At 45.3% G+C, this 26431-nt stretch overlaps 1 protein-coding gene across 1 annotated transcript in view; it reads left to right on the forward strand.

Annotated features, from left to right (window-relative positions):
• The first annotated feature begins 362 nt into the window (after positions 1 to 362).
• Positions 363 to 26431, forward strand: part of LOC138818148 (synaptotagmin-11) — a 30374-nt gene continuing 4305 nt past the window's right edge. The window contains exons 1-3 of the mRNA XM_070009075.1: positions 363 to 646; positions 13534 to 14360; positions 25609 to 25732. Coding sequence (XP_069865176.1) covers positions 613 to 646; positions 13534 to 14360; positions 25609 to 25732 — 985 coding nt within the window. The 5' untranslated portion in view covers positions 363 to 612. The remainder of the gene's footprint in view (positions 647 to 13533; positions 14361 to 25608; positions 25733 to 26431) is intronic.

Consider the following 26431-nt stretch of genomic DNA (forward strand, 5'->3'; position numbering starts at 1 on the left):
GCCCAGGGAGCTAAGAATCACAGGATTTATAAACTGTCATTATTATCTACCTACAAATCTGTTTTCTGAGGTCTCTAGAACTTGCGATTCTCCTGCCTCACATTCCAAATGAGATCACAGATGTTTGCCACTCACTAAAACCGGCTCACACCAAAGCGGCTTTCCTCTGACTGGAATTTTTGCCTCTGACTGGAATTTTTGCCTCTGACTCCCAGCGCGTGAGAGGGCGGGGCCTCGCCCTCGGGAAAACTCGGCAGAGGGAGGAGCTTACTCCCGAAGACCTCTGGGAAGGGGGCGGGGTCTGCCTTTCGGAACCTTTCGGACGGAGGCGGAGTCTTCCTGCCGAGGGTCATTCGGAAAAAGGCGGAGCCTATCTCGCATCAGGACCAGTCTCACTGCACCTGCATCCTTAGCTCAGAGCATCCCTGGAGCATCTTGAGAGGAGAACGCAGCTGACAACCAGGGACCGGACCGTCGCAGGAGACGTCCACCAGATACCTTCCCCCTCCCCTGATCTAGAGCTCTACAGCAGCAGCCTCGGCACTGACTGAGGAATACCAGAGTTATTTGACCATTGCAAAAGCATTTATAGCAACAGCTTCTGATTACGACATGGCTGAGATCACCAACATTCGACCTAGCTTTGGTAAGTAGAGTCGGGCAAAGTAAGCTTGAAGTGGTCAGAACCGTTGCAAAGCCGAAAGGCCCAAGCAATGGGCTGGGAGTGAATCCCAGATAGGATCCTTCAAAGTGCCAGTCCTGATAGAATCAGGCCTGAGGTAATAAAATAAGTAAGTGGTCAGTGAACAGCGCCTGAACTTGAGCTGTGGGGATGCAGGAGCTGGCCAGGCCGGAGGGCCCCCGAGGGTGGGAATGTCCAGGATGCTAAAACCTTGTTCGGTGCACTGTCAGCACTGCTGGAGGTGAAAACAGCCAGCGTGCGGAGGACGTGAACCCCTCCTTCTGTGGAGAGGAGAGGTGGGGTAGGCCGAGCCCTCCCCTTGGGGCACGCAGGGCGGTGCCCCTTCCTCCCCCTCCCACTTCTAAGGGCTGCGGGGGAGGGAGGTGGCAAGTGGGATGGGGCATCAAGATGGCAGCTTGGAGACTGTGTGGCTGGCAGCCAGGGGAGGCGGTGGCCTCTGGGGAGAGAGGGGTGCGGGGGTGGGGAGCAAAAAGGAAGCCACTCCTTAAGCCGGTCAGCTGGATGCTGGAGCTGTGAGGAAGCCCAGCAAGCTCCATTCTGCATCGTAATGGTGGGGTCCTTCTGATGCTACCAAATGGCGCTTGCCGCTGCTAGGCTAGGGGATGACGTGATGTCTATTTCTGGGCCTCCTGGCAGCGCCTAGACTCTCCTTCCGGGGCCTTTGTTCCCTGTTTGCCCGGACTGGCTTTTCAAAAAGGGGGACTCACCCGCCTTGGTGCTAGCGGGGGCTTGATCCAGGCCTGAGAGGGAGGGGCGAAAGAGGCCCAGCCTAGGGGAGGCCGCTTTGTGTACCAAAGAAAGCATTACGTCATCTCAGAGCTGCTGGTCCCCAACCCAGCCAGCCCTGTGGGCTCCAAGATCGCTGTAACACTCCCTTGGTGCAGAAAGTGGAGTGAGAAATAGGTGGGAAAGTGGGGGAAACAAGCTTGAGAAGCAAGTCCTTTTCCCCCCTTTTCTTAGGAATTCTTCCAGAATTTACTGGAAAGAAAACTTCTTATGCTTGCTCACTAGTTACATAAATAAATAAAATCAATCTACCCTCCTTCTTCCTCTTTTATACTATGTGAGAGTTGCTGCTGCCAGCCTAAAACCGTCATGTGCTTTAAGAAATTCTGTCCTTCGGGCTGGTAAGGTGGCTCAGTGGTAGAGCGCTTGCCTTGCATGCCTGAGGCCCTGAGTTCTATTCCTCAGTACCACATAAGCAAAAAGAAAAAAGCCAAAAGTGGCACTGTGGCTCAAGTGGTAGAGCGCTAGCCTTGAGCTGAAGAGCTGAGGGACAGCACCCAGGCCCAGAGTTCAGGCCCCATGACCGGACCCAAAAAAAAAAAAAAAGAAAAGAAATTCTGTCCTTCAGACAATCCAGAATGTTTTGTGCATCAGATTCCATAGACTAGGAACACAAGCCAGCTAGAAAATGGCTTTTCCCAATGGCTAGTAAAACACATACGTCAATCTGCACAACCCAGTGAGCTCTAGACTCTCATTATAAGGAAGATCTCACAGAAGGAAAGTATTCAGACAATAAGTCTTCACACCCATTAAATACTTATTCCTATTTATTCCCCAAAGGTCAATCATATTTCTTTCTTCTACTTTACTTTCTGCATCTTTTTTTTTTTTTTTTTCAGTCATGGGGCTTGAACTCTATGCCTGGATGCTATCCCTGAGCTCTTCAGCTCAAGGCTAGTGCTCTACCAGTTGAACCACAGTGCCACTTCTGGCCTTTTCTGTTTATGTGGTGCTGAGGAATCGAATCCGGGGTCTCATGCATGTGAAGCAAGCATTCTACTGCTGAGCCACCTTCCCAGCCCCATCTGCATCCTTATCTTTTTTTTTTTTTTTTTGGTGGGGGGGTCCGGTCGTGGGCCCTGAAGCCTGGGCCTGGGCGCTGTCCCTCAGCTCTTCAGCTCAAGGCTAGAGCTCTACCACTTGAGCCATAGCGCCACTTCCGGCTTTTTTCTTTTTGCTTATGTAGTGCTGAGGAATAGAACCCAGGGCCTCATGCATTGCAAGGCAAGCGCTCTGCCACTGAACCAACTTCCCAGCCCCCATCCTTATCTTTTGAGTCCTAAGTTTTCCAAGTTTAAGTTCCTTTTTTAATCATATATACAACCTATTTTTTCTTCCTGCTCTTTCATTTTCTTCTTATGTCCTCTTCTCCACAGATACCTTTTTCTAATTACAATTCCAGGGTCCTTGGAAAAATAGATGATATAGAACATAATATAGTGGTTTCCTTTAGAGAGAATACTAGTAGAAAGGATAAAAGAATATATATATATATATATAATCCCTTTTATGTACTGTATTTTATTTAATCTTAACAAAAATATAGTCACAAGATGAGGAAATGAAAAAAAAAATCAGGAAATGATTGAGAATGTGGCTTAGTGGTAGAGTGCTTGCCTAGCATGCATGAAGCCCCAGGCTCCATTCCTCAGTACCACATAAACAGAAAAAGCCCGAAGTGGCTCTGTGGATGAGGCTGTAGAGTGCTAACCTTGAGCAAAAGAAGCTCAGAAACAGTGGCCAGGCCCCGAGTTCAAGCTCCAGGACTGGCAAAAAAGAAAAAAGAAAAGAAGAGAAGAAAAAAGAAAAAGGATGAGGAATGAGGAAACCAAGACTCATGAAGATAAAATACTTGGATAAAGGCAAATGAACTAGTAATGATGGAGCTAGGATTTAAACCAAACTTTGGTTTAGCTGATACCAAAGCTTGTTTTCATCCCAATGTATTATTGGCTAACTTGACAGTAAAAGTCTACATTTAGGAAAGAAAGTGTTAATAATAAAGTCTGAGCTAGGTCAAATCTGAGCTACGCGAATTGGAGGTAGAGTGGGTGGCTCAATGGCAGGGTGTTGGCATTGTATGGACAAGGCCCTGGCTTCAATCTCTAGCACCATGAAATAGTAACACCACAACTAATCTATCTGAGCAAAGGTTAAAGGCACAGGTGTATCTGGCAGTTCTCTAGACCCTTCTCCCTAGAGAAAACTACCACTCCTAGCTTTTTCACTTCTCAAGGAATACTTCATTTGAAAGACTTGCTTGATACACCAAAGTGACATTCTGTTATCCATGACCTTGAAGGACAAACAAACAGTACAGGTCACACAATTTACAGCTTCTTTAAAATCCTTCAGCCCTTTAACCCAAATTCCTTTCCTTGCCAACTTTTTGCTTAAAGCAAGACAGAGGGACTTATGAATTTTGGCATCTCTGATTTTCTAGTTTATTATTTGGGGTATTTGGGGGTATAATAAGCACTCAAATGAATAAGAACGTAAGGAAGAGTAGGAAACAAGATAGGATAGAACAGCTAACTAATCCACAAATTGAGCCAGGTGCCAGTGGACCACACCTGTAATTTTAGCTACTCAGGAGGCTGAGATCTGAGGATTGAGGTTCAAAGCCAGCCTGGGCAGCAAAGTCCATGACACTCTTCAATTAACCACCAGGAAACCAGAAGTGGCGCTGTGGCTCAAGTGGTAGAGCGCTAGCCTTGAACTGAACAGCTGAGGAACAAGGTCCAGACCCAGAGTTCAAGCCCCACAGCTAATAATAATAATAATAATAATCCATAAATGGGTGTATCTGTGTTTCTTCTTTTTCTTCGTTATCATTGTGAATAATGAGAATACTTCATCTTCCCTCTTTTCCACCCTACTGCCATTTTCTCAGAATAATAGTTGATGTATTGTAAGCAGAGTAGAGCCAAAGAATTCCACACCCATCTCCCAGTCTTGGCTTCTCAACTTCTCAACTTCTCCCAACATACCTGTCTTAGTACTACACACTTTTCTCATAGAGACAATTAGTATTCATTTCACTAAGCAGTAGCAAGAAGTCTGTAGAAATATCTCTGATTGGGTATAAACAGCCATTTATTCAGACCGTAGCCATTCTGATTGATGACTAAATCCAATCAGTTCTTCAAACAAGTATTTACAGAGCTCCTATGCAATGTCAGACAATTGGAAGGATACAAAGATGAGCAGGATGGGATTTCTGCCCTGATCTCAAGGGGTTTACCATCAAAGCTGCCACGTTTTTTTTGTTTTTGTTTTTGTTTTTGCGAGTCCTGGGGCTTGAACTCGGGGCCTGAGCACTGTCTCTGAGCTTCTTTTTGCTCAAAGCTACTGCTCTACCACTTGAGCTATAGCACCACTTCTGACTTTGTCTGTGTATGTGGTACTGAGGAATCAAACTCAGGACTTCATGCATGCTAGGCAAGCACTCTACCACTAAGCCACATTCCCAGACCAACTGCTACCATTTTGTAAACCTCTCTCTATAAGCATTTTTGGGTTCACACTTTTAAACTGAACTATATTATTCAATATGGACATGAACAGGATCACCTTGATTTCTTTTGTTAATAATGGTTTTACTATTACCCACATTATTTTCAAGTGAAACACCTTCTTTTCAGGTCAATTTTCAACTTTCATAGAGCCACAGAATGTTTATGTAGAAAGAATTTCAGAACCATATAGTCGAAGTCTCACTGAATGATCCCCTTTTAGAATATGTCTGTTGTGGCATTATTGGTGGCTCTGTAATCCTACCTATTTAGGAGGCTGAGATCTGAGGATCACATTTGAAACCAACCCAGGCAGGAAAGTCCTTGACACTCATATCTCCAACTAACCACCAAAAAGCTGGAAGTGGAGCTACAACTCAAATGGTAAAGCACTAGCCATGAGCACAAAAGCTCAGAGGCAGTTCAAGCTCCAAGACCAGCACCATGTATGACGCAACTTCTCAATTTGATTTTCAGTACTGGCGGCCTCATGCTTGCTATGTAGCTTAAATTAGCCTCAAACTTATAGTCTTTCTGCTTGAGCTTCTTAAGTGCCAGAATTATAAGCATTGAATTTTTTTTTGGTGGGGGGGAAGGCGGTCGTAGGGCCTGAACTCTGGGCCTGGGTGATGTCCCTCATCTCTTCAGCTCAAGGCTAGCACTCTCCCACTTGAGCCAAGTGCCATTTCCAGCTTTCTTCTACTTATGTGGTGCTGAGGAATCGAACCCCAGGGCCTCATGCATGCAAGGCAAGCATTCTACTACTGAACCACCTTCCCAGCTGCATTGAAATTTTTTTACAATCTGCTGAAATTTTTTCTTTTTCTTTTTCTCTTTCTTTGTTCTTTTTTCTGCCAGTCCTCAGGGCCTGGGCACTGTCCCTGAGCTGCTTCTACTCAAGGCTAGCACTCTAACTCTTGAGCCACATACAGCACCACTTCCTACTATTTCTGTTTATGTGGTATTGAGGAATCAAACCCAGGGCATCATGCATGGTAGGCAAGCACTCTGCCACAGAGCCATATGTTTCTAATGAAAATGTTTCTAATGAAGAATTACTGCCTCATGAAGCAATCTGGGCCATTGTAATTCAGTTCTAACAATAATTTGACTCTTTATTAAGTCAAAATAGATCTTCCTATAGCCCAAATACATTGATGTTGGTCATATGTTCCAAAGCCCCTTCCATCAAAATGTGTAAAATAATTATAACTGAAGATGATTCTTATTCCTAGATAAATTCCCAGCTCTCATTTCTTCACTTTTTTTTTTGATATGGTTTCCAGATTTTTCCCTCCATTCCTGTGGCTTGAACTGAGTGCTGGGCACTGTCCCTGAGTCTCTTTGTGCTCAGGGCTAGAGCTCTACCACTTGAGCCATAGCACTACTTCCAGCTTTTTCTGAATAGTTTATTGGGGATAAGAGTCTCACAGAGGCTAAGAATGTGGCTTAGTAGTAGAGTGTTTGCCTAGCATTCCTCAGTACTACACAAACAGAAAAAGTTGGAAGTGGCGTTGTAGATCAAGTGGTAGAGCACTCGCCTTGAGCAGAAGATGCTCAGGGACAGTGCTCAGACCCTGAGTTTAAGCCCCAGGACTAGCAAACAAAAAAAGAGTCTCACAGACTTTTCTGCCCAGGCTGGCTTCAAACCATGATCCTCAGATCTCAGCCTCCTGAATAGTAGAGATTACAGGTATGAGCCACCAGCACCTGGACCAGCTGAAATTTCTTTAAATCATGTGAAGTATGACTATTTTATTCTTTGAGATGTTATGGCCTACCATCACAGCACAAGCTATGAGATCTGCTTCTTGTTTTTCATTGATGATCTAACTAGCTAGGCTTATAGGCATGAGCTACTGGAACAGGGCTTTGTTTTTAACTAACCTGATTATCCATAATGCAGAGTATGGACTATAGTGTCAGGCTGACCAGAATTTAAATCCTGTCACTGCCATCTACTACTATATAGCCTAAGTAGACTTCTGAGTTCTCATGGTCCCCAATGACTAAAGGAAGGAATTAATCATCCTATTCAATAAGTTATTTGATTCAGACCAAATAGCTTTATCATACTGCCTCACAGAGACAATACACACAAAAGTTAGCTATTGGGCTGGGAAGATGGCTCAGTGGTAGAGTGCTTGCTTTGCATGCATGAGGCCCTGGGTTCGATTCCTCAGCACCACATAAGCAGAAAAAGAGGGAAGTGTCACTGTAGCTCAAGTGGTAGAGCACTCACCTTGAGCTGAAGAGCTGAGGGACAGCGCCTAGGCCCAGAGTTCAGACCCACGACCGACCAAAAAAAAAAAAAAAAAATTAGCTATTTTATTGTCAGTCCTATGCAGAATGTTCTATATGTATTATGACTTTCAGATTAGGTAATCATGTTTGTAGTAGAAGCTGGTATTACCTAATTTTAGTCTAAATTGTGGTCATCTAAATTACTGAATCAAGCCAAGCACTGGTGGCTCATGCCTGTAATCCTTGCTACTCAGGAGGCTGAAATCTGAGGATCAAGGTTCAAAGCCAGCCCAAGCAGGAAAATCCATGAGACTCTTATCTTTTTTTTTTGGGGGGGGGGTCCGGTCGTGGGGCCTGAACTCTGGGCCTAGGCTCTGTCCCTCAGCTCTTCAGCTCAAGGCTAGCGCTCTACCACTTGAGCCACAGCGCCACTTTTTTCTTTTTGCTTATGTGGTGCTGAGGAATCAAACCCAGGGCCTCATGCATGCAAGGCAAGCGCTCTACCACTGAGCCACCTTCCTAAGCCTGAGCCTCTTATCTTCAAGTAACCAGAAAACTAGAAGTGGTGCTGTGGCCCAAGTAGTAGAAAGCTGGCCTTGAGCTGAAGAGCTCAGGGACAGAGCCCAGGCCCAGAGTTTAAGCCCCACAATTGACAAAAAAATAAAATAAAGGGCTGGGAAGATGGCTAAGTGGTAAGAATGCTTGCCTTGTATGCATGAGGCCCTGGGTTCGATTCCTCAGCACCACATAAGCAAAAAGAAAAAAGCTGGAAGTGGCACTGTGGCTCAAGTGGTAGAGTGCTAGCCTTGAGCTGAAGAGCTGAGGGACAGCGCCCAGGCCCAGAGTTCAGGCCCACAACCGGACCCAAAATAAATAAATAAATAAATAAAATAAAATAAATTACTAAATCATTTTCCCCAAAATTTATCAAATGAGATTGCCTAAAGATAGGCTAAAGGTAAATTTACATTTATTCCTGATAGGGTGTGTGTGTGTGTGTGTGTGTGTGTGTGTGTGTGTGTGTGTGTGTGTGTGTGTGTGTGTGTGTGTGTGTGTGTGTGTGTGTGTGTGTGTGTGTGTGTGTGTGTGTGTGTGTGTGTGTGTGTGTGTGTGTGTGTGTGTGTGTGTGTGTGTGTGTTCTTTTATTTTTGTGCTGGAGCTTGAATTCAGGGCCTTGTACTCCTGCTAGGCTTTTTTTTTTTTTTTTGCCTGTCCTAGGCTCCTTTTTGCTCAAGGATAGCACTCTACCACTTAAGCTACACTATTTCTGGCTTTTCTGTGACTAACTGGAGACAAGTGTCTCACGGACTTTTCTCCCTGGGCTGGCTTTGAACTGTGATCCTCACATCTCAGCTTCCTGAGTAGCTAGGATAACAGGTGGGAGCCACCAGCTCCTGGCTTCCTGCCTGGCTTTTTTACTCAAGGCTACCACTCTACTCCTTGAGCTACACTTCTATTTCTGGCTTTTCGTTGGCTCGTTGGAGATAAGAGTCTAACAGATTCATCTGCCTGAAAAAATTTAGAACCTTGATCCACAAATCTCAGTCAAGAGGCTGAGTAGTCAGGATTATAGGCATGAGCCACTTGTACCCAGATATCTCTGATATTTATGATCATATTGTCCCCATCCTGGGTTTCCAATCAGTCAAGACTGTTTTGAGTTCACTAACTCAATTATTAATTGAGCACATTATAAGCAATTATAAAGATTATAAGGATCTGGAAATATAGCATTGAACAAAATAGTCAATATCACTATTCTGATTAAACTCAACTAATAAGGAAAGACAAACAAATATAGGTTAGAATAATAAGCTCTATGAAGAAAAATGGAGAAGGGTGATGGGGCTATTATTTCACTTGGGGTAGACAGGAAGTGCTTCTCTAATAAGGTATGATTTGAGCAGAAGCCCACAATAAGTGAGCCAGTATACCATACCAATACCTATTAGAAGGCTGTTCAAAAAAAAAAGAATGGTGTTCTAGAATATGTTACTTACTGCCTTAGTTCTTCCTGACTTCAGAGACTTCCCCACAAAAAGATAAAATGAGATGAAAATGATAAGCCTTTTTTTTTTTTGGTCGATCATGGGGCTTGAACTCTAGGCCTAGGCGCTACCCCTCAGCTCTTCAGCTCAAGGCTAGCTCTCTAGCACTTGAGCCACAGCGCCACTTTCAGTTTTCTGGTGGTTTATTGGAGATAAGAGTCTCATCGATGTTCCTGCCAGGGCTGGCTTTGAACCACGGTCCTCAGATCTCAGCCTCTTGAGTAGCTAGGATTACAGGCTTGAGCCACCAGCACCCAGCTCTTTCCTAGACTTTTAAGGCATGAAACTAGTTTGATTTCAATAAACTTGGAATCCAGGAGAACCCAAATCTAATTATATAAACAAGGCCCTAGTTTTTGATATAAATATGGGGGGGGGGGAGTTGTTTCTCTTTAGTTATTTGTCTGAGAAATAATATATTAAATACCTGCTATATATTTTAAATACCAAGGATACATCAACAAATAAAACAGATAAAAAGTTCTTTGCAGGGCTGGGAATGTTGCTTAGTGGTAGAGTGGTTCCCTAGCGTGCATGAAGCCCTGGATTCAATGCTTCAGTACCACGTAAACAGAAAAAGCAGGAAGTGGCATTGTGGCTCAAGTGGTAGAGTGCTAGCCTTGAGCAAAAGAAGCTCAGGGACAGTCCCCAGGCCCTGAGTTCAAGTCCCAGGACCAACCAAAAAAAAAGTTCTGTCCACATGAAATTTAGATTATAGGGAAATTAAATAATTAATAGTAAAAATTTGAAGCTGGTGGTCCATAGCTATAATACCAGCATTCCAGAAGATGAGATAGGAGGATAGAGAATTTGAGGCCAACCTTTGCCAAATAGCAAGACCCTGTCTCAAAAACAGATAAATAGGGGCTTGGAAAGTGGCTCAGTGGTAGAGTGCTTGCCTTGCATGCATGAGGCCCTGGGTTCGATTCCTCAGCACCACATAAGCAGAAAAAGCTAGAAGTGGGGCTGAGGCTCAAGTGGTAGAGCGCTAGCCTTGAGCTGAAAAGAGCTGAGGGACAGCGCCCAGGCCCAGAGTTCAGGCCCCCATGACTGACAAAAAATAAATAAATAAATAAATAAATATGATCAAAATTATAGGCAGTATTTATTCTAATATGTTATATTCTTTTCTTATATGCATGCATATAAATACATGAGAAAGATAAGGCATATAAAGAAAAATTAATCAGGGCTGGGAAGAGGCTATTGAAGATACAGAGGTTGAATACAGTTTTAAATAGGGCAATCTGGTCAGTGGTAGAGTGCTTGCCTAGTATGCTTGAAACCCCAAGTTAGACTCTTTTTTGTGTTAGTGGTGGTGGTCATGGGGCTTGAACTCTGGGCCTGAGTGATGTCCCTGAGTCTCTTCAGCTCAAGGTTAGAGCTCTACCACTTGAGCCTCAGTGCCACTTCTGGTTTTCTGGTGGTTTATTGGAGATAAGAGTCTCAAGGACTTTCTTGTCTGGGCTGGCTTTGAACCTTGATCCTCAGATCTCAGCCTTCTGAGTAGCTAGGATTACAGCCACTGATGCCCAGCTTGTGAGTTGGACTCTTTACTCTGTTAAATACATACATATATACATAAATGTATGCATACAGTTAGCAAATAAGGCCTTACTAAGGACATTTGAGCAAAAATGTGATACTTTCCAAAGTCAATTTCTTCTTTAAAATATTTGTATTTGAAATACCTAGGAATTGAAATTTTATTAAAAACAAATATTTTATTAAAAAAATTATTGTAGGGGCTAGGAAGGTGGCTCAGTGGTAGAGCGCTTGCCTTGCATGCATGAGGCCCTGGGTTCAACTCCTCAGCACTACATAAGCAAAAACAAAAAAGCCAAAAGTGGTGCTGTGGCTCAAGTGGTAGAGCGCTAGCCTTGAGCTGAAGAGCTGAGGGACAGCGCCCAGGCCCAGAGTTCAGGCCTCACGACCGGACCCCCCCCAAAAAAAAATATTGTAGGCCAGGCGCCAGTGGCTCACACCTGTAATCCTAGCTACTCAAGAGGCTGAGACCTGAGGCTCACAGTTCAAAGCCAGCCTGAGTAGGAAAGTCTGTGAGACTCTTCTCTCCAATTAACTACCAGAAAACCAGAAGTGGCACTGTGGCTCAAGTGGTAGAACACTAGCCTTGAGCTGAAGAGCTGGGTCTTGGACTCAGGGCCTGGGCACTATCCCTGAGCTTCTTTTGCTCAAGGCTACCAATCAACCACTTGAGCCAAAGTACCACTTCTGGCTTTTTCTGTTTATGTGGTACTGAGGAATCAAACCCAGGACTCATGCATGCTAGTCAAGCACTCTACCACTAAGCCACATTCCCAGCCCCCAGAGCTCTTCTTTGAACCACCCATCCACTTTTTTTTCCCCCAGTCATGGGGCCTAAACTCTGGACCTGGGTGCTGTCCCTCAGCTCTTCAGCTGAAGGCTAGCGCTCTACCACTTGAGCCACAGCACCACCTCCGGCTTTTTCTGCTTATGTGGTGCTGAAGAATCAAACCCAGGGGGCTGGGAAGGTGGCTCAGTGGTAGAGTGCTTGCCTTGCATGCCTGAGGCCCTGTGTTGGATTCCTCAGCACCACATGAGCAAAAAGAAAAGGCCAGAATTGGCGCTGTGGCTCAAGTGGTAGAGCGCTATCCTTGAGCTGAAGAGCTGAGGGACAGCGCCCAGGCCCAGAGTTCAGGCCCCATGACCAGACCCCCCCCCCCAAAAAAAAATATCGAACCCAGGGCCTCATGCATGCAAGGCAAGCACTCTACCACCGAGCCACCTTCCCAGCCTATCCACATTTTTTAACCCTTGGTCACCCAACAGAGACCATCTAAACTCAACTCCACATCCTTCCTCCTACCCAGTCAGTCAATCAGCACAAGCCAGTGCAATGTGAAAATCCTTTGCTGTATACTATATAATGTCCTTCTGAAACCAAAGATACAGCAAATTCCCTGTTTAATAGTTCAGGTGAGCAGATTCCCACTAAAAAAAAAAGTGACTTTTAACAAACTTATGGTGTAGCTTTATAGGAATCAAAAATCAGTATGAGTAAACCAAGTCTGTAAGTGCTTGGAAAAGGTCAAGAAAAGAACTGGGTCAGGTGAGTACATCAAAGATGGCTTTGTCATCCAAATATTACATTATAGGCTTATGCCTATAATGCTAATTACTTAAGAGGTTAAGATATGAGGATCAAGATTCAAAGTCAGCCCAGGCAGGAAGGTCTGAGAGACTCTTATCTCCAATTAACTACCACAAAGTCAGAAGCCAGCTGTAGTCAAGTGATACAGTACCTAGCCTTGAGCAAAAAAGCTAAGGAACAGTATTCAGGCCCTGAGTTAAAGTCCTGGTACCAGTATAGCACAAAGGGGAAAAAAATTGAAACAAGGTTTTGTGAAGAAATTAAACATATCGCCCAGGAAGGAAAGGGCATGATATCCAGGCAATAGTGGCTCATGCCTGTAATCCTAGCTTCTCAGGAGGCTGAGATCTGAGGATCACAGTTCAAAACTAGCCCAGGCAGGAAAGTCCCTGAGGCTCTTAATCTCTTAATTGGAGATAAAAAGCCAACTGTAAGGGCTAGGAATGTGGTTTAGTGGAAGAGTGCTTGCATGAAGCCCTGGGTTCAATTCCTTAGTGGTGCTGTGGCTCAAATGGTAGAGTGCTTGCCTTGAGCACAGAGAAGCTCAAGGACAGTACCTAGGCCCTGAATTCAAGCCCCAGAACCAGCAAAAAAAAAAAAACCAGAAGTAAAGCTGTGGCTGAAGTGGTACAGTGCTAGCCTTGAGCCATAAAGATTGGACACAGTGCCCAGGCCCTGTATTCAAGCCCCAGGACCAGCACAAAAAAAAAGGAATGGGGCTGGGAATGCAGCTTAGTGGTAGCCCTGGATTCAATTCCTCAACACCACATAAACAGAGAACGCCAGAGGTGGCACTGTGGCTCAAGTGATAGAGTGCTAGCCTTGAGCAAAAAGAAGCTTAGGGATAGTGCCCAGGCCCTGAGTTCAAGCTCCAGGACTGGCAAAATAAAAAAGGAAGGGCATTGGGCATGGGTTGGGTGAGATGGGAAAGGAAGCCATCTCTAAGAGGAGAGAGAAGCTCCAAAGCCAAGATGAGTGGCTTCTCCTGTGGAGGCCTGGTTACAAGTTAGCTGGGCTCCTGCAGAGACAATGAGTAGAGAGGAGCTATGGACAGTAGTTGAAGTCCACCTGTCTTGACACATCTCTGGTCTCTACCTTCAGATGTGTCACCTGTGGTGGCTGGTCTCATCGGGGCCTCTGTGTTGGTGGTATGTGTTTCGGTGACTGTCTTTGTCTGGACGTGCTGCCACCAGCAGGCAGAGAAGAAGCACAAGACCCCACCGTACAAGTTTATTCACATGCTCAAAGGCATCAGCATATACCCTGAGACCCTCAGCAACAAGAAGAAAATCATCAAAGTGAGGAGAGACAAAGATGGTCCTGGAAGGGAGAATGGACGAGGGAACCTGTTGGTGGATGCAGCAGAGGCTGGTCTGCTGAGCCGAGACAAGAGCCCCAGAGGACCAAGCTCTAGATCTTGTATAGACCAATTACCCATCAAAATGGATTATGGGGAAGAACTGAGGAGCCCCATTACGAGCCTGACCCCTGGTGAGAGCAAAACCACCTCTCCTTCATCTCCAGAAGAAGATGTCATGCTAGGATCCCTCACTTTCTCAGTGGACTATAACTTCCCGAAGAAGGCTCTGGTGGTGACAATCCAGGAAGCCCATGGGCTGCCCGTGATGGATGACCAGACCCAGGGCTCTGACCCCTACATTAAAATGACCATCCTTCCTGACAAGCGGCATCGGGTAAAGACCAGAGTGCTACGGAAGACCCTGGACCCCGTGTTTGATGAGACCTTCACCTTCTATGGCATCCCATACAGCCAGCTGCAGGACCTGGTGCTACATTTCCTCGTCCTCAGCTTTGATCGCTTCTCTCGGGATGATGTCATCGGGGAAGTCATGGTGCCATTGGCAGGAGTGGACCCCAGCACAGGCAAAGTACAGCTTACCAGGGACATCATCAAGAGGAACATCCAGGTGAGGAGGAAGAGTGTTGGGGAAGGATAGTAAGATTGAGGATGAAGCCGGGTGCTGGTGGCTCACACCTGTAATCCTAGCTACTCAGGAGGCAGAGATAAGAGAATCACAGTTCAAAGCCAGCATGTGCAGGAAAGTCTGTGAGACTCTTACCTCCAATTAACCACTAGAAAACTGGAAGTGGGCCTGTGGTTCAAAGTGTTAAGGCACTAGCTTTGAGGAAAACAGCTCAGGTACAGTGCCCAAGCCCTGAGTTCAAGCCCCGCAACCACAAAAAAAAAAAAAAAAAAAAGGGCTGGAGAGGTGGCTTAGTGGTAGAGTGCTTGTCTAGCCTGCATGAAGCCCTGGATTCGATTCCTCAGTACCACATAAACAGAAAAAGCCAGAAGTGGCACTGTGGCTGAAGTGGTAGAGTGCTAACTTTAAGCAAAAGAAGCCCAGGGATAGCACTCACATCCTGAGTTCATGCCCCAGGACTGACAAAAAAAAAAAAAAAAAAAAAAAAAACCTCAGGAAAGAAATGGAAAGGAGAGAGGAATAGCTGGCAAAAAAGAGGTTAGCTGGGCAAAGACAAGCTATGGTTAAAGTAAAACAAAGGGCCTCACAGATTACTTCCTCCAATAAGTAGCTGCCTGAGGAGAGACCAGCAGATGGCTTCTAAAATTCCACTTGGAGGTTATCAACCTGATGCTGTATCCAGCTATTTGGAGTAGGCTGGCCCACCAGCGCTATAGCCTCCATCCCACCAGAGTATGGGGGCTAATTTATTCTCCAAAATGATATCTGATCTTCCAGTAAGCAAATTTATCTGTTGAGAAACATCGTAAAAATTTTTGTTAAGTTCAGGCTGGTAGCTGGTGGCTCATACCTGTAATCCTGGCGACTCTGGGGTTGAGATCTGAGGATTGAGGTTCAAAGCCAGCCCAGGAAGGAAAGTCCATGAGGTTCTTCTTTCCAACCACCAAAAAAAAAAAAAAAAAAAGAAAAAGAAAAAGCTGGATACTGTACTGTGGCTCAAGTGGAAGAATGCCAGCCTTGAGTGAAAAAGCTAAAAGGCAGCACCCAGCCCCTGAGTTCAAGCCCTAGAAACAGCACACACACACACACACACACACACACACACACACACACACACACACACACACACACACACACACACACACACACACACACACACACACACACACACACACACACACACACACACACACACACACACACACAGAGTTCAGTAATTTTGTTCTCTACTTTCTTTTCCCAGCCCAAACCTAAGAATAGCATTATGTATATGTCTTTTTGTAGACGTTTTATAAATGCAACTTAATTGCTTCACCTTCAGGCATAAAGCTTTGCCACAGTGACCTCTCCTCCCCCCTCTCCATCCCTCCTCTCCTCTGTTTAAATTAGAAGGCTATGAACCCTCCACCCTGTCTTGTCTCCCTACTGCCACCGAGCCAATATTAGATTTTGAATTAATTTCACAAGTGGAAACAGTATGCCTCCACTCCACACTACTGGATCATTCATTTTTTTCATGATTAGGAGGCAGAGTAGTTCTGTGGTGAAGCACTTGGACTGCCTAACTTCACTCTAGCTTATGGCTTTCCAGCTGCAGGACAATGGGTGAGTTACTGAACTCCTTTAAGCCTGTTTCCTCTGCTAATGACATTGCCTTTCTACAAAGTTATAAGGATCCAACCAGGTAATATACTTGGTATATTATTGCCTTGTGGAGTTCTTGCTTTATTGGAGGAGAAAGACAAGCACTTTTGTCAATTTTTTTTTTTTTTGGTCCAGTCGTGGGGCCTGGACTCTGGGCCTGGGCGCTGTCCCTCAGCTCTTCAGCTCAAGGCTAGCACTCTACCAGTTGAGCCACAGTGCCACTTCTGGCTTTTTTCTTTTTGCTTATGTGGTGCTGAGGAACCCAGGGCCTTATGCATGCAAGGCAAGCGTTCTACCACTGAGCCACCTTCCCAGCCCCTGTCAATTATTATATAGACAGTGTGGTAGGTGCCATAAGAAGTCCATAATCCTTACTGTATTCATTTTTCCTGGCCCAACTATTCTAATATCTAGTCTTTTCTTCCAGCCTATTACCTGCATTCATGTACACACAACACACACACACACACACACACACACACACACACACACACACACATTTTCTAGCATTACTCTTAAGGTCCTTGAAGATGTTCATTCTATTTCATGATGTTTTACTTGCTGACAATATTAAGCATTACTGTTTACTCAGTGATTATTCATTTACAATTCACCCTACATCCACATTAGATGCACACTAGGCAATGTTTTCTAGATGAGCAAACCCTTGAGATAGTTACACTAGTATGCTAATTTAAAAACCAACAAGATAAGCCAGGCACCAGTGGCTCATACCTGTAATCCTAGCTACTCAGGAGGCTGGGATCTGAGGGTCAAAGTTCAAAGCCAGCCTGGGCAGAAAAGTCTGTGAGACTCTTATCTCCAATAAACCACCAGAAAACCAGAAGTGGCACTGTGGCTCAAGTGGTAAAGTGCTAGCCTTGAGCTGAAGAGTGCAGGGACAGAGTCCAGACCCTGAGTTCAAGCCCAATGACCAACCAAAAAAAAAAAAAAAAAAAAAAAAAACAATCAAGGAGATATTCCAACAAAACTTGGATAACCTGTAACATTCCAGTATGTCTTGATTAACCCAGGAAGCACTGGCCACTGGCCCTCTCCCAAAGCCCACCCAACTGAGATGTACAGCAGCCATTGCTGCAACAAGGGTGCCATACGTCCCCCTTTTTTTTCAGAGTTTTTCTTTATTGTAATTATAAAAGTGGATATCTAGGGCTGGGAAGGTGGCTCAGTGGTAGAGCGCTTGCCTTGCATGCCTGAGGCCCTGGGTTCGATTCCCCAGCACCACATAAGCAAAAAGGAAAAAGGCCGGAAGTGGCACTGTGGCTCAAGTGGTAGAGCGCTAGCCTTGAGCTGAAGAGCTGAGGGACAGCGCCCAGGCCCAGAATTCAGGCCCACGACCGGACCCCCCCCCCAAAAAAAGGGGATGTCTAGAGGGTTACAGTTACATAAGTCAGGTAAAGAGTATATTTCTTTTTGGACAATATCACCCCTTCCCTTGTTCTCTCCCAGGTTTTCCCTCCAGTCTTCACCCACAAGTTGTATAGTTCATTTTCAACAGAGTGTCTAGTGAACAACACTACTGCATTTGTTCATCTTTAGTCCCTTCATTTCTGTGTCCCCCTTCCCCCCTCAAAGACAGATACATGAATAAACAAGACAAAAAGAAAACAACAACAAAAAAGAAAAAAAAACTTGTTTCTATTTCCTGGAGTTCATTTTGATAACATACTTCTCTCTTAACACTGTTTCCACTTGCAAGACCACTCCAGACTCAGAGGAACTGAGGGATCAGAATTGGCAGAGAAGCTCCTGGAACTGAAGAGTAGAGTGAGCAGTGACTGCCAGGAAGGCCTGTCACTAAAGAAGGATTCTGTGCCAGGCTGAGGGTGGAGTGGCAGGGAGGACATTCTCTGGGTACATTTATGCTTCTCTGTACCTGTCCCACTGCAATCAGCCCAGTTATGTCCCAAAAAAGTGCTCCTGCCACCTGGCACACTCAGATCCACCTCATGAAGGCCAGGGAAGTCTAAGAATTGTGAAGAATATTAGAGGCATTGGGTCAGAGGGTGAAGTAGGCGCTTGTCCAATGCCAGCATACATGAGACATCCCAGAGTTCAACACTGCCAGTTTTGCATCCAGAGGTTGGAGTCAGTGGATGGACAGAAACTGAAGAAGTAACTGGAACCTTCTCTGCCTTTTCCTCTCACCCCCCTCTTTCTTCATGGCTCTGCCATCCCCTCTGTCTTTCCTGTGTCCCATCTACAGCAGCTCCAGTGCCCCATTCCTGCCTTCATCCATCTCTCCTCACAGAGGAATCTTTCCCAACACATCCTTCCCATAATCTCAGCCTGATAAAGCCGCCAGCCAGCCAGACTCTCCCAGACAGCTCATACACTTGCACTCCAAGCCTGGGGTGGGAAGGAGGTAAATGATGGCTCTGGGCCAAGCTGAAGCTGGGAAGAGTGGCAAAGAAAACGTCTGATTTGGGCTGGAAACAAAACAACTTCAAATCCAGGGCACTGGGCAGAGAGCACAGACAATAGCATTTGCTAAACTGCCAGGGGCTCTTGGTGAGAGCCAAGTTTCTTTCCACTTTATTAACTCCTTTCACAGGGAATAAGCCATGGCTAGGATCCTGAGCAACACATCCCCAGGAGAGGCCCCAGACAGGATGCCAGTGCCTGTGCATCCCCACACTAGAACTTTCAAGCCAGGCTAAGTCCTTTTTCTTCTTCTAGTTCCTATGGGTAGAACTGAATTCCATCTGCATCATGCCTAGTAATTCCTTTTCCTAGTAACTCATCCCTGAGTTCAAGCCCTAGTTTGACGAAAGAGAGAGACAGAGACAGAGACAGAGACAGAGACATGAACAGAGAGATTTTTCCTGAGCTGTGTAACTTATCCTCTTATAGCATGGAACAAAATTCTCTTCCTCCAAAGATTCCAGAGTGGTAACTGGCAAGAATTGCATTTCTGGATGAGGGGCAATGGTTCTACCTACAATCCCTGCTATTTGGGAGGCTAACATAGTAGGATTCAATTTGGAGCCATCCCAAGGGAAACAAAAACTTAATAAGATCCTATCTCAAAGAACAATTGTGACTCATGCCTATAATCCTAGCTACTCAAGAGGCTGAGATCTCAGGATCAAGGTTCAAAGCCAGCCCAGGCAGGAAACTCCACGAGACTCTTATTTCCAATAAACCACCAGAAAACCTGAAGTGGGGCTGTGGCTCAAGTGGTAGAGCTCTAGCCTTGAGCTAAAGAGTTGAGGGACAGCACCCAGGTCTGGAGTTCAAGACCCAGAACCGACTAAAACAAACAAGCAAGCAAATAACAACAACAACAAACAACCAGGGATATGGTGATGCATAGCTTGTAATCCAGCTATGGAGGCATAGGTGCCATAATTAAATAAAATTAATTGTATTTCCATAAATTTCCTGTCTATTACTACATTTCCTGGCCTTTAATGGAAAATTCATCTCTTTTTTTTTTTTTTTTTTTTGCTGGTCATGGGGCCTGAACTTTGGTCTGGGCGCTGTCCCTTAGCTCTTCAGCTCAAGGCTAGCGCTCTACCACTGGAGCCACAGCGCCACTTCCGGCTTTTTCTGTTTATGTGGTGCTGAGGAATCGAACCCAGGGCCTTATGCTTGCAAGGCATGCACTCTACCACTGAGCCAACTTCCCAGCCCATGGAAAATTCATCTCTTGTCTTCTACTATTATAGTGTAAATCATTTGAGGAAACCCAGAACTGCTCATCATTTCTGACTAGTCCATTTCACTGCCTGACCTAGGCTAGAAAGCTAATGTGGTCAAGGCTAGTGCTTTACTACTTTGAGCCAAGCACCACTTCCAGTTTTCTGGTGGTTTATTGGAGATAAGAGTTTCATGGGCTGGGAAGGTGGCTCAGTGGTAGAGCGCTTGCCTTGCATGCATGAGGCCCTGGGTTCGATTCCTCGGCACCACATAAGCAAAAAGAAAAAAAAACGGAAGTGGCGCTGTGGCTCAAGTGGTAGAGCGCTAGCCTTGAGCTGAAGAGCTGAGGGACAGCGCCCAGGCCCAGAGTTCAGGCCCCACAACCGGAAACCCCCCCCCCAAAAAAAAAGAGTTTCATGGACTTTTCTGCTCGGGCTGGCTTTGCACTGCGATCATCAGACCTCAGCCTTCTGAGTAGCTAGGATTACAGGCAGAGCCACCAATGCTGGCTATCACTGATATTTATTTAAAAAACAAGTAATTCTTGATTGTTATGAAAGGAAAAGAAATGCCAATATCCACTATGCCCAACATTGGGGCTGGGAAGGTGGCTTAGTGGTAGAGCACTTGCCTTGTATGCCAGAGGCCCTGGGTTCGATTCCTCAGCACCACATAAACAAAAAAATAAAAAAGCCGGAAGTGGCGCTGTGGCTCAAGTGGTAGAGCGCTCGCCTTGAGCTGAAGAGCTGAGGGACAGCGCCCAGGCCCAGAGTTCAGGCCCCACGACTGACCAAAAAAACAAACAAACAAACAAAAAAACTATGCCCAACATCTCTGAGGTAGTGTTTGGAAGAATTTTTTTTTACATAACAGTTTTATTTTCTAATATTTTATGATAATTAAGTAAATGAACATTCCCATAATAAATCTCCCACAGAAGAGAAAGGAGGTGGTACTTCGAGAGCTAGGGAATAAAGAGAAAACAGGGGAGAAGGAATGACTGACAAAGTAAAAAAATATAGAGTTGTTACATTGCCTTATAATTTCTTCAGGTCATGTTAATGGCCTGGGACAATGGTCATGGGAATGAGAGGATTCTTAGGATCTCAGATTTACAGGGACCTTAGAGGTCATCCAGTCTCTCTGCAGGAACTGAAAAGAGAGAAAGAAAAAGGAATGCCAGTTTTCTAGGAACATAAAGAGAGTTGTTACTGATGTGTATTTGGGGAAGAAAAGAGAGAGCAATAGTTGAATGGTAAGGTTTTGTTTCTTTTGTTTCCTCATGGTGATTTAGAGAAGAAGTGGCTCTCAGGACTTCTCCCTACTTATTGAGGGACCAAAATATCCACCTAGTGTAGACCGTGTCTAGAAAATCACTCTAAAAGAGGTTGCTCCACTAAGTGGAAGGAATCAGATTTATCCTCACCTAGTCTTTCATTTATCCCAATGCATCCTTTAGGTCCCTGTTTAGTCCTCAGTTCCACTGAGGAAGAAACGTGCTCTCTGAAAGCACACGCTCTGCCAGGCATAGCTGAAGTCTTTTCTCCCCTTGTCTTCTTATCCTCCAACAGGGTCTTTGTTTCACCAGGCCCAGGGACTGGGAAACAGATTCCTCACTCCCTGGCCTCAATGCAGCTTTTCAAAAGAAAGAGCCATTGACCGTACTACTTGGAATGGGAACTGGGTGGAAAGAGAAAGGGAGGGAGAGAGGGACAACATTAAACTCTGGCCTTGGGTGGAATGCATTCAGGTGGCAGTGTGGATGCAGACTGGATTATCACAAAGGGGCAGCTGGATGGGGATGGATACTCTGCCCAAGTGACATGGCCAAAGGTGAAGGAGGAGATCAGAGGAAGAACTGTTGCCTGAGGAGTGATTTTAGGGAAGAAAACAATCGGAAGGGTAACTGGAAGTCCCCCTGCTTTCCCAAAGAACTAGGAAAGGAGCAGGAGGCTTTTGATTATAAAAATTTTATTATAGGGCAGGAAATGTGGCTTCATGGTAGAATGCTTGCCTAGCATGCATGAAGCCCTGGATTACCACATAAACAGAAAAAGCCGGAAGTAGTGCTGTGGCTCAAGTGTTAGAGTGCTAGCCTTGAGCACACATTGGCTCAGGGACAGTGTCCAGGTCCTGAGTTTAAGTCCCAGGACTGGCAAAAATAAATAAATAATAACATAATGTATATCAAATAAATATTTTATTATCTTATTATAATAGATAACTCTGCCCCATTCTTGTGTTTTCTCTATAACTCAAGCATGAAAAGTCCTTCAGTCCTTATCATAAGGCCAGTATGTTTATAAAAGATGATCATATAAGCTATAGTAAGTCAGCCGTTTCTGAACAGAGTTGATCAAGTACAAGACCAGACTGCTTACATATAAGAAGGAAAACATGCTTTGGGGGCTGGCAATGTGGCTTAGTGGTAGAGTGCTTGTCTAGCATGCAGGAGCCCTGGGTTCGATTCTTCAGTACCACATCAACAGAAAAAGCCGGAAGTGGTGCTGTGGCTCAAGTGGTCGAGCGCTAGCCTTGAGCACAGAGAGGATCAAGGACAGTGGGAAGGCCCTGAGTTCAAGCCCCAGGACTGGCAAAAAAAAAAAAAAAAGAAGGAAACATCCTTTGAAACTTTATTAGGGGCAGGGAAGGTGGCTCAATGGTAGAGTGCTTGCCTTGCATGCATGAAGCCCTGGGTTCGATTCCTCAGCACCACATTAAGCAAAAAGAAAAAAGCTGGAAGTGGCGCTGTGGCTCAAGTGGTAGAGTGCTAGCCTTGAGCTGAAGAGCTCAGGGACAGCGCCCAGGCCCAGAGTTCAGGCCCCACAACCGGATCCCCCCCCCCATAAAAAAAAAAAAAAAAAAACTTTATCATTACTGGTGCTTGAATTCAGGGCCAAGACATGTTCCCTTGGCTAGCACTCTGCCACATGAGCCACACCTTTATCTTGTTGCTGGTTAATTGGAGATAAGAGTGTCGGGGACTTTTCTACCCAGGCTTCAAACTTTGATCCTCAGGCCTCAGCCTCCTGAGTAAGATTAGAAGTATGAGCCACCAACACCCAGATAAATTTTTGTGTGTGTGTGCTTGAACTTAGCACCTGGATGCTGTCCCTGACCTTCTTTTGCTCAAGGCTAGTGTTCTACCAATTGAGCCACAGCTCCATTTCTGGCTTTTTTGTAGTTATTTGGAGATAAGAGTCTCACAGACAGCTGGGTGGCTCATGCCTGTAATCCTAGCTACTCAGGAGGCTGAGATCTGAGGATCACGGTTCAAAGCCAGCCCAGGCAGGAAAGTCCGTGAGACTCTTATCTCCAATAAAACCACTAGAAAACCGGAAGTGGCGCTGTGGCTCAAGCCGCAAAACGCTCTCCTTGAGCTGAAAAGGGCAGGGAAAGCGCCCACGTCCAGAGTTCAAGCCCCACAACTGACAAAAAAAAAAAAAAGAGTCTCACAGATTTTTCTGGCTATGAACTGTGATCCTCAGATCTCAGCTTCCTGAATAGCTAAGATTACAGGTGTACGCCACTAACACCCAGACCAGCTGAAATTTCTTTAAATCATGTGAAGTATGACTTTTATTCTTTTTTGGAGGGAGGGGGCCGGTTGTGGGGCCTGAACTCTGGGTCTGGGAGCTGTCCCTCAGCTCTTCAGCTCAAGGCTAGCGCTCTACCACTTGAGCCACAGCGCCACTTCTGGCTTTTTTCTTTTTGCTTATGTGGTGCTGAGGAATTGAACCGAGGGCCTCATGCATGCAAGGCAAGCGCTCTACCACTGAGCCACCTTCCCAGCCCTACTTATTCTTTGAGACAAGTTATGGTCTATCATCATAGCATAAGCTATGAGATCTGCTTCTTGTTTTCCATTAATGATCTAACTACCTATTTGCTGCTGCCATTCTTTTCTGCCCTATATGTGCCTGACCAGGTTGTGGTCTAGTGTGGGAGTTTCTTGGGGGTAGGCTCCCCATTGTCCTTTTTCTGTGCCTCTAGCACAGAGCCTGGCACTTCGTGGGTGGATGCTAAGTCATTCCTGTGGTTTTGTGACGTACATAGACTAGTGATAAGTACAGTCTAGTTTTACTCCATTTAAGGAGAATTTGTACAAAAGATCACATTTCTTTGGGAGCTTTAAGGAATAGAAAGCATAAAGTTTGGTACAAAGGGATTATATAGTCCCAAAATTAACTATGTCCTTAAGTCCTCAAACCTTAGCAATTTTTGTTTTCCTTATCCCAGGCTTCTGTACTTTCTAAGCTAGAAATATAATAAATAGTCTTCTTTTTCTTCCACCTCCCTAACATTTGACATCCAAATGGCTAACAAAGTGTAGAAAATCCTTACCATCTCTCCTGAGACATTTCTTAAGCTTTGTCCCATGTCCAGAACCCAGGGCTTCATACATGTTAGGTAAGCACTCTACCACTCAGCCACATCCTAGCCTAGCTCTAGTTTTCAAATAAAAAAATTTTAACCACAAGAACAAAGTGAGAGAATACTACATGTTCATCAGTAGCTTCCAAATTTGAACTTATTTCATCTTCCTAATCATCTTATGAGATAGATACTGTTTTTTACCAATTTCCATTTTACAGATAAGGAAACTGAAGTACAGAGATGCTGAACAACTTGTTCAATTATTGATAAGAAGTAACAGTCAAGCTGGCTCATCCCTGTAATCCTAGCTACTTGGGAGGCTAAGATCTGAGGATCAAGGTTCAAAGCCAGCCTGGGCAGGAAAGTCTGTGACTCTTATCTCCAATAAACCACCAGAAAACCAGAAGTGGTGCTGTGGCTCAAGTGGTAGAGCACTAGCCATGAGCTGAAGAGCTGAAGAACAGCACTCAGGCCCAGAGTTAAAGCCCCACAACCAACAACAAAAAAAAAAAAAAAAAAGAGGAAGTAATAGTCAGCTGGGTACTTATAGCTCATGCCTGTACTCCTAGCTACTCAGGAGACTGATATCTGATTACTGCAGTTCAAAATCAGCCTAGGCAGGAAAGTTCTTGAGACTCATCTCCAATTAACCACCAGAAAAATGAAAGTAGAGTTGTGGTTCAAAGTGGTAGAGCCTTGAGTGAAAAAGAGCTCAGGGGTTGGGAATGTGGCTTAGTGGTAGTGCTTGCCTAGCATGCATGAAGCCCTGGATTTGATTTCTTAATTCCATATAAACAGAAAAGGCCAGAAGTGGTGCTGTGGCTTAAGTGGAAGAGCGCTAGCCTTGAGCACAAATGGGCTCAGGGGACAGCATCCAGGCCCTGAGTTCAAGCCCAGGACTGGCAAAAAAAAAAAAAAGAGGAAGGAGGCCAAGAAGGAAAGAAAGACGGTCAGGCTAGGTACAAGGAGCTCATGCCTATAATCCTAGCTACTCAGGAAGCTGAGATCTGAGAATCACAGTTTGTAGCTAGACAAGTAAAAACAAAGTCCATAAGGTTCTTGAATTGACCAGAAAAATGCTACACTGAAAGTATAACTCCAGTAGTAGAGTGCCAGCCATGAATGGAAAAGCTGATATGAATATATGGCCCTGAGTTCAACCCCTAGTACTGACCAAAAAAGAAGGAAGGGGAGGAAAGGGGAGTGGAGTGGAGAGAAAGGAAGGGAAGGGAAGAAAAGAGAAAGAAAGGGAAGAGAAAGTAAAATAGGCATGATTTAAGTCCAAGCCCTTCTGGATTCAGAGTTCGTGTTGCCTCTCCATGTCAATGATTTTATTTGATATGAGGAGTAAGATCATGTTTCCTTTCCTCTTCCCTGTCAAAGAGAGCCATTGGAGAGTTTGGACTTCTTTCCTATATACTACTCATCCCTGTGCTTGCCCATCTCCATACTCTCTTCCCACACCACACTCTCTGCCCACTGCTCACATCTGTGCCTTTTTCTGCGCCCTCTGCCGGGATTCTCACCTGCTGCTTCTTCCTTACAGAAGTGCATTAGCAGAGGGGAGCTCCAGGTGTCTCTGTCATATCAGCCTGTGGCACAGAGAATGACAGTGGTGGTCCTCAAAGCCAGACATTTGCCGAAGATGGATATCACCGGTCTCTCAGGTAGCAGCTATTTACTTCGACCTATTCCTGTTTGAACCACCCTGACTCCTTGACTGTGGCCCAAGAATGGCTCCACATTTCAGGATCCCTGGCCTCTTTCTCCTTTCTCTATTCCTCTGGTTGAGCAGGCCCAGTGGATTTCCTTAGAGGGGAGGTGCTTTGGGTAAGCAAATGAGGCTTTTATGACTGTTTTTTGTTTGGTTTGGTTTTGTTTGGTCGGTCATGGGGCCTGAACTCTGGGCCTGGGCACTGTCCCTCAGCTCTTCAGCTCAAGGCTAGCACTCTACCACTTGAGCGTCAGCCCCACTTCCAGCTTTTTCTGCTTATGTGGTGCTGAGGAATCGAACCCAGGGCCTCATGCATGCAAGGCAAGCACTCTACCACTGGGCCACCTTCCCAGCCCCTTGTTTTGTTTTGTTTTTGTTTTTTTGTCAGTCATGGGGCTTGAACTCTGGGCCTGGGCGCTGTCCCTGAGCTCTTCAGCTCAAGGGTAGTGCTCTACCACTTGAGCCACAGCGTCACTTCTGGTTTTTTGGTGGTTAATTGGAGATAAGAGTCTCACAGACTTTCCTGCCCATGCTGGCTTTGAACCTTGATCCTCAGATCTCAGCCTCCTGAGTAGCTAGGATTACAGGAGTAAGCCACCGGTGCCCAGCTGGCTGTGTATTTTATTTTATTTTGTTTTATTTTATTTTGGGTCCC

Source organism: Dipodomys merriami, unplaced genomic scaffold (genome assembly GCF_024711535.1).
Source record: "Dipodomys merriami isolate MVZ:Mamm:240054 unplaced genomic scaffold, mDipMer1.0.p SCAF_718, whole genome shotgun sequence".
NCBI lineage: Eukaryota > Metazoa > Chordata > Mammalia > Rodentia > Heteromyidae > Dipodomys > Dipodomys merriami.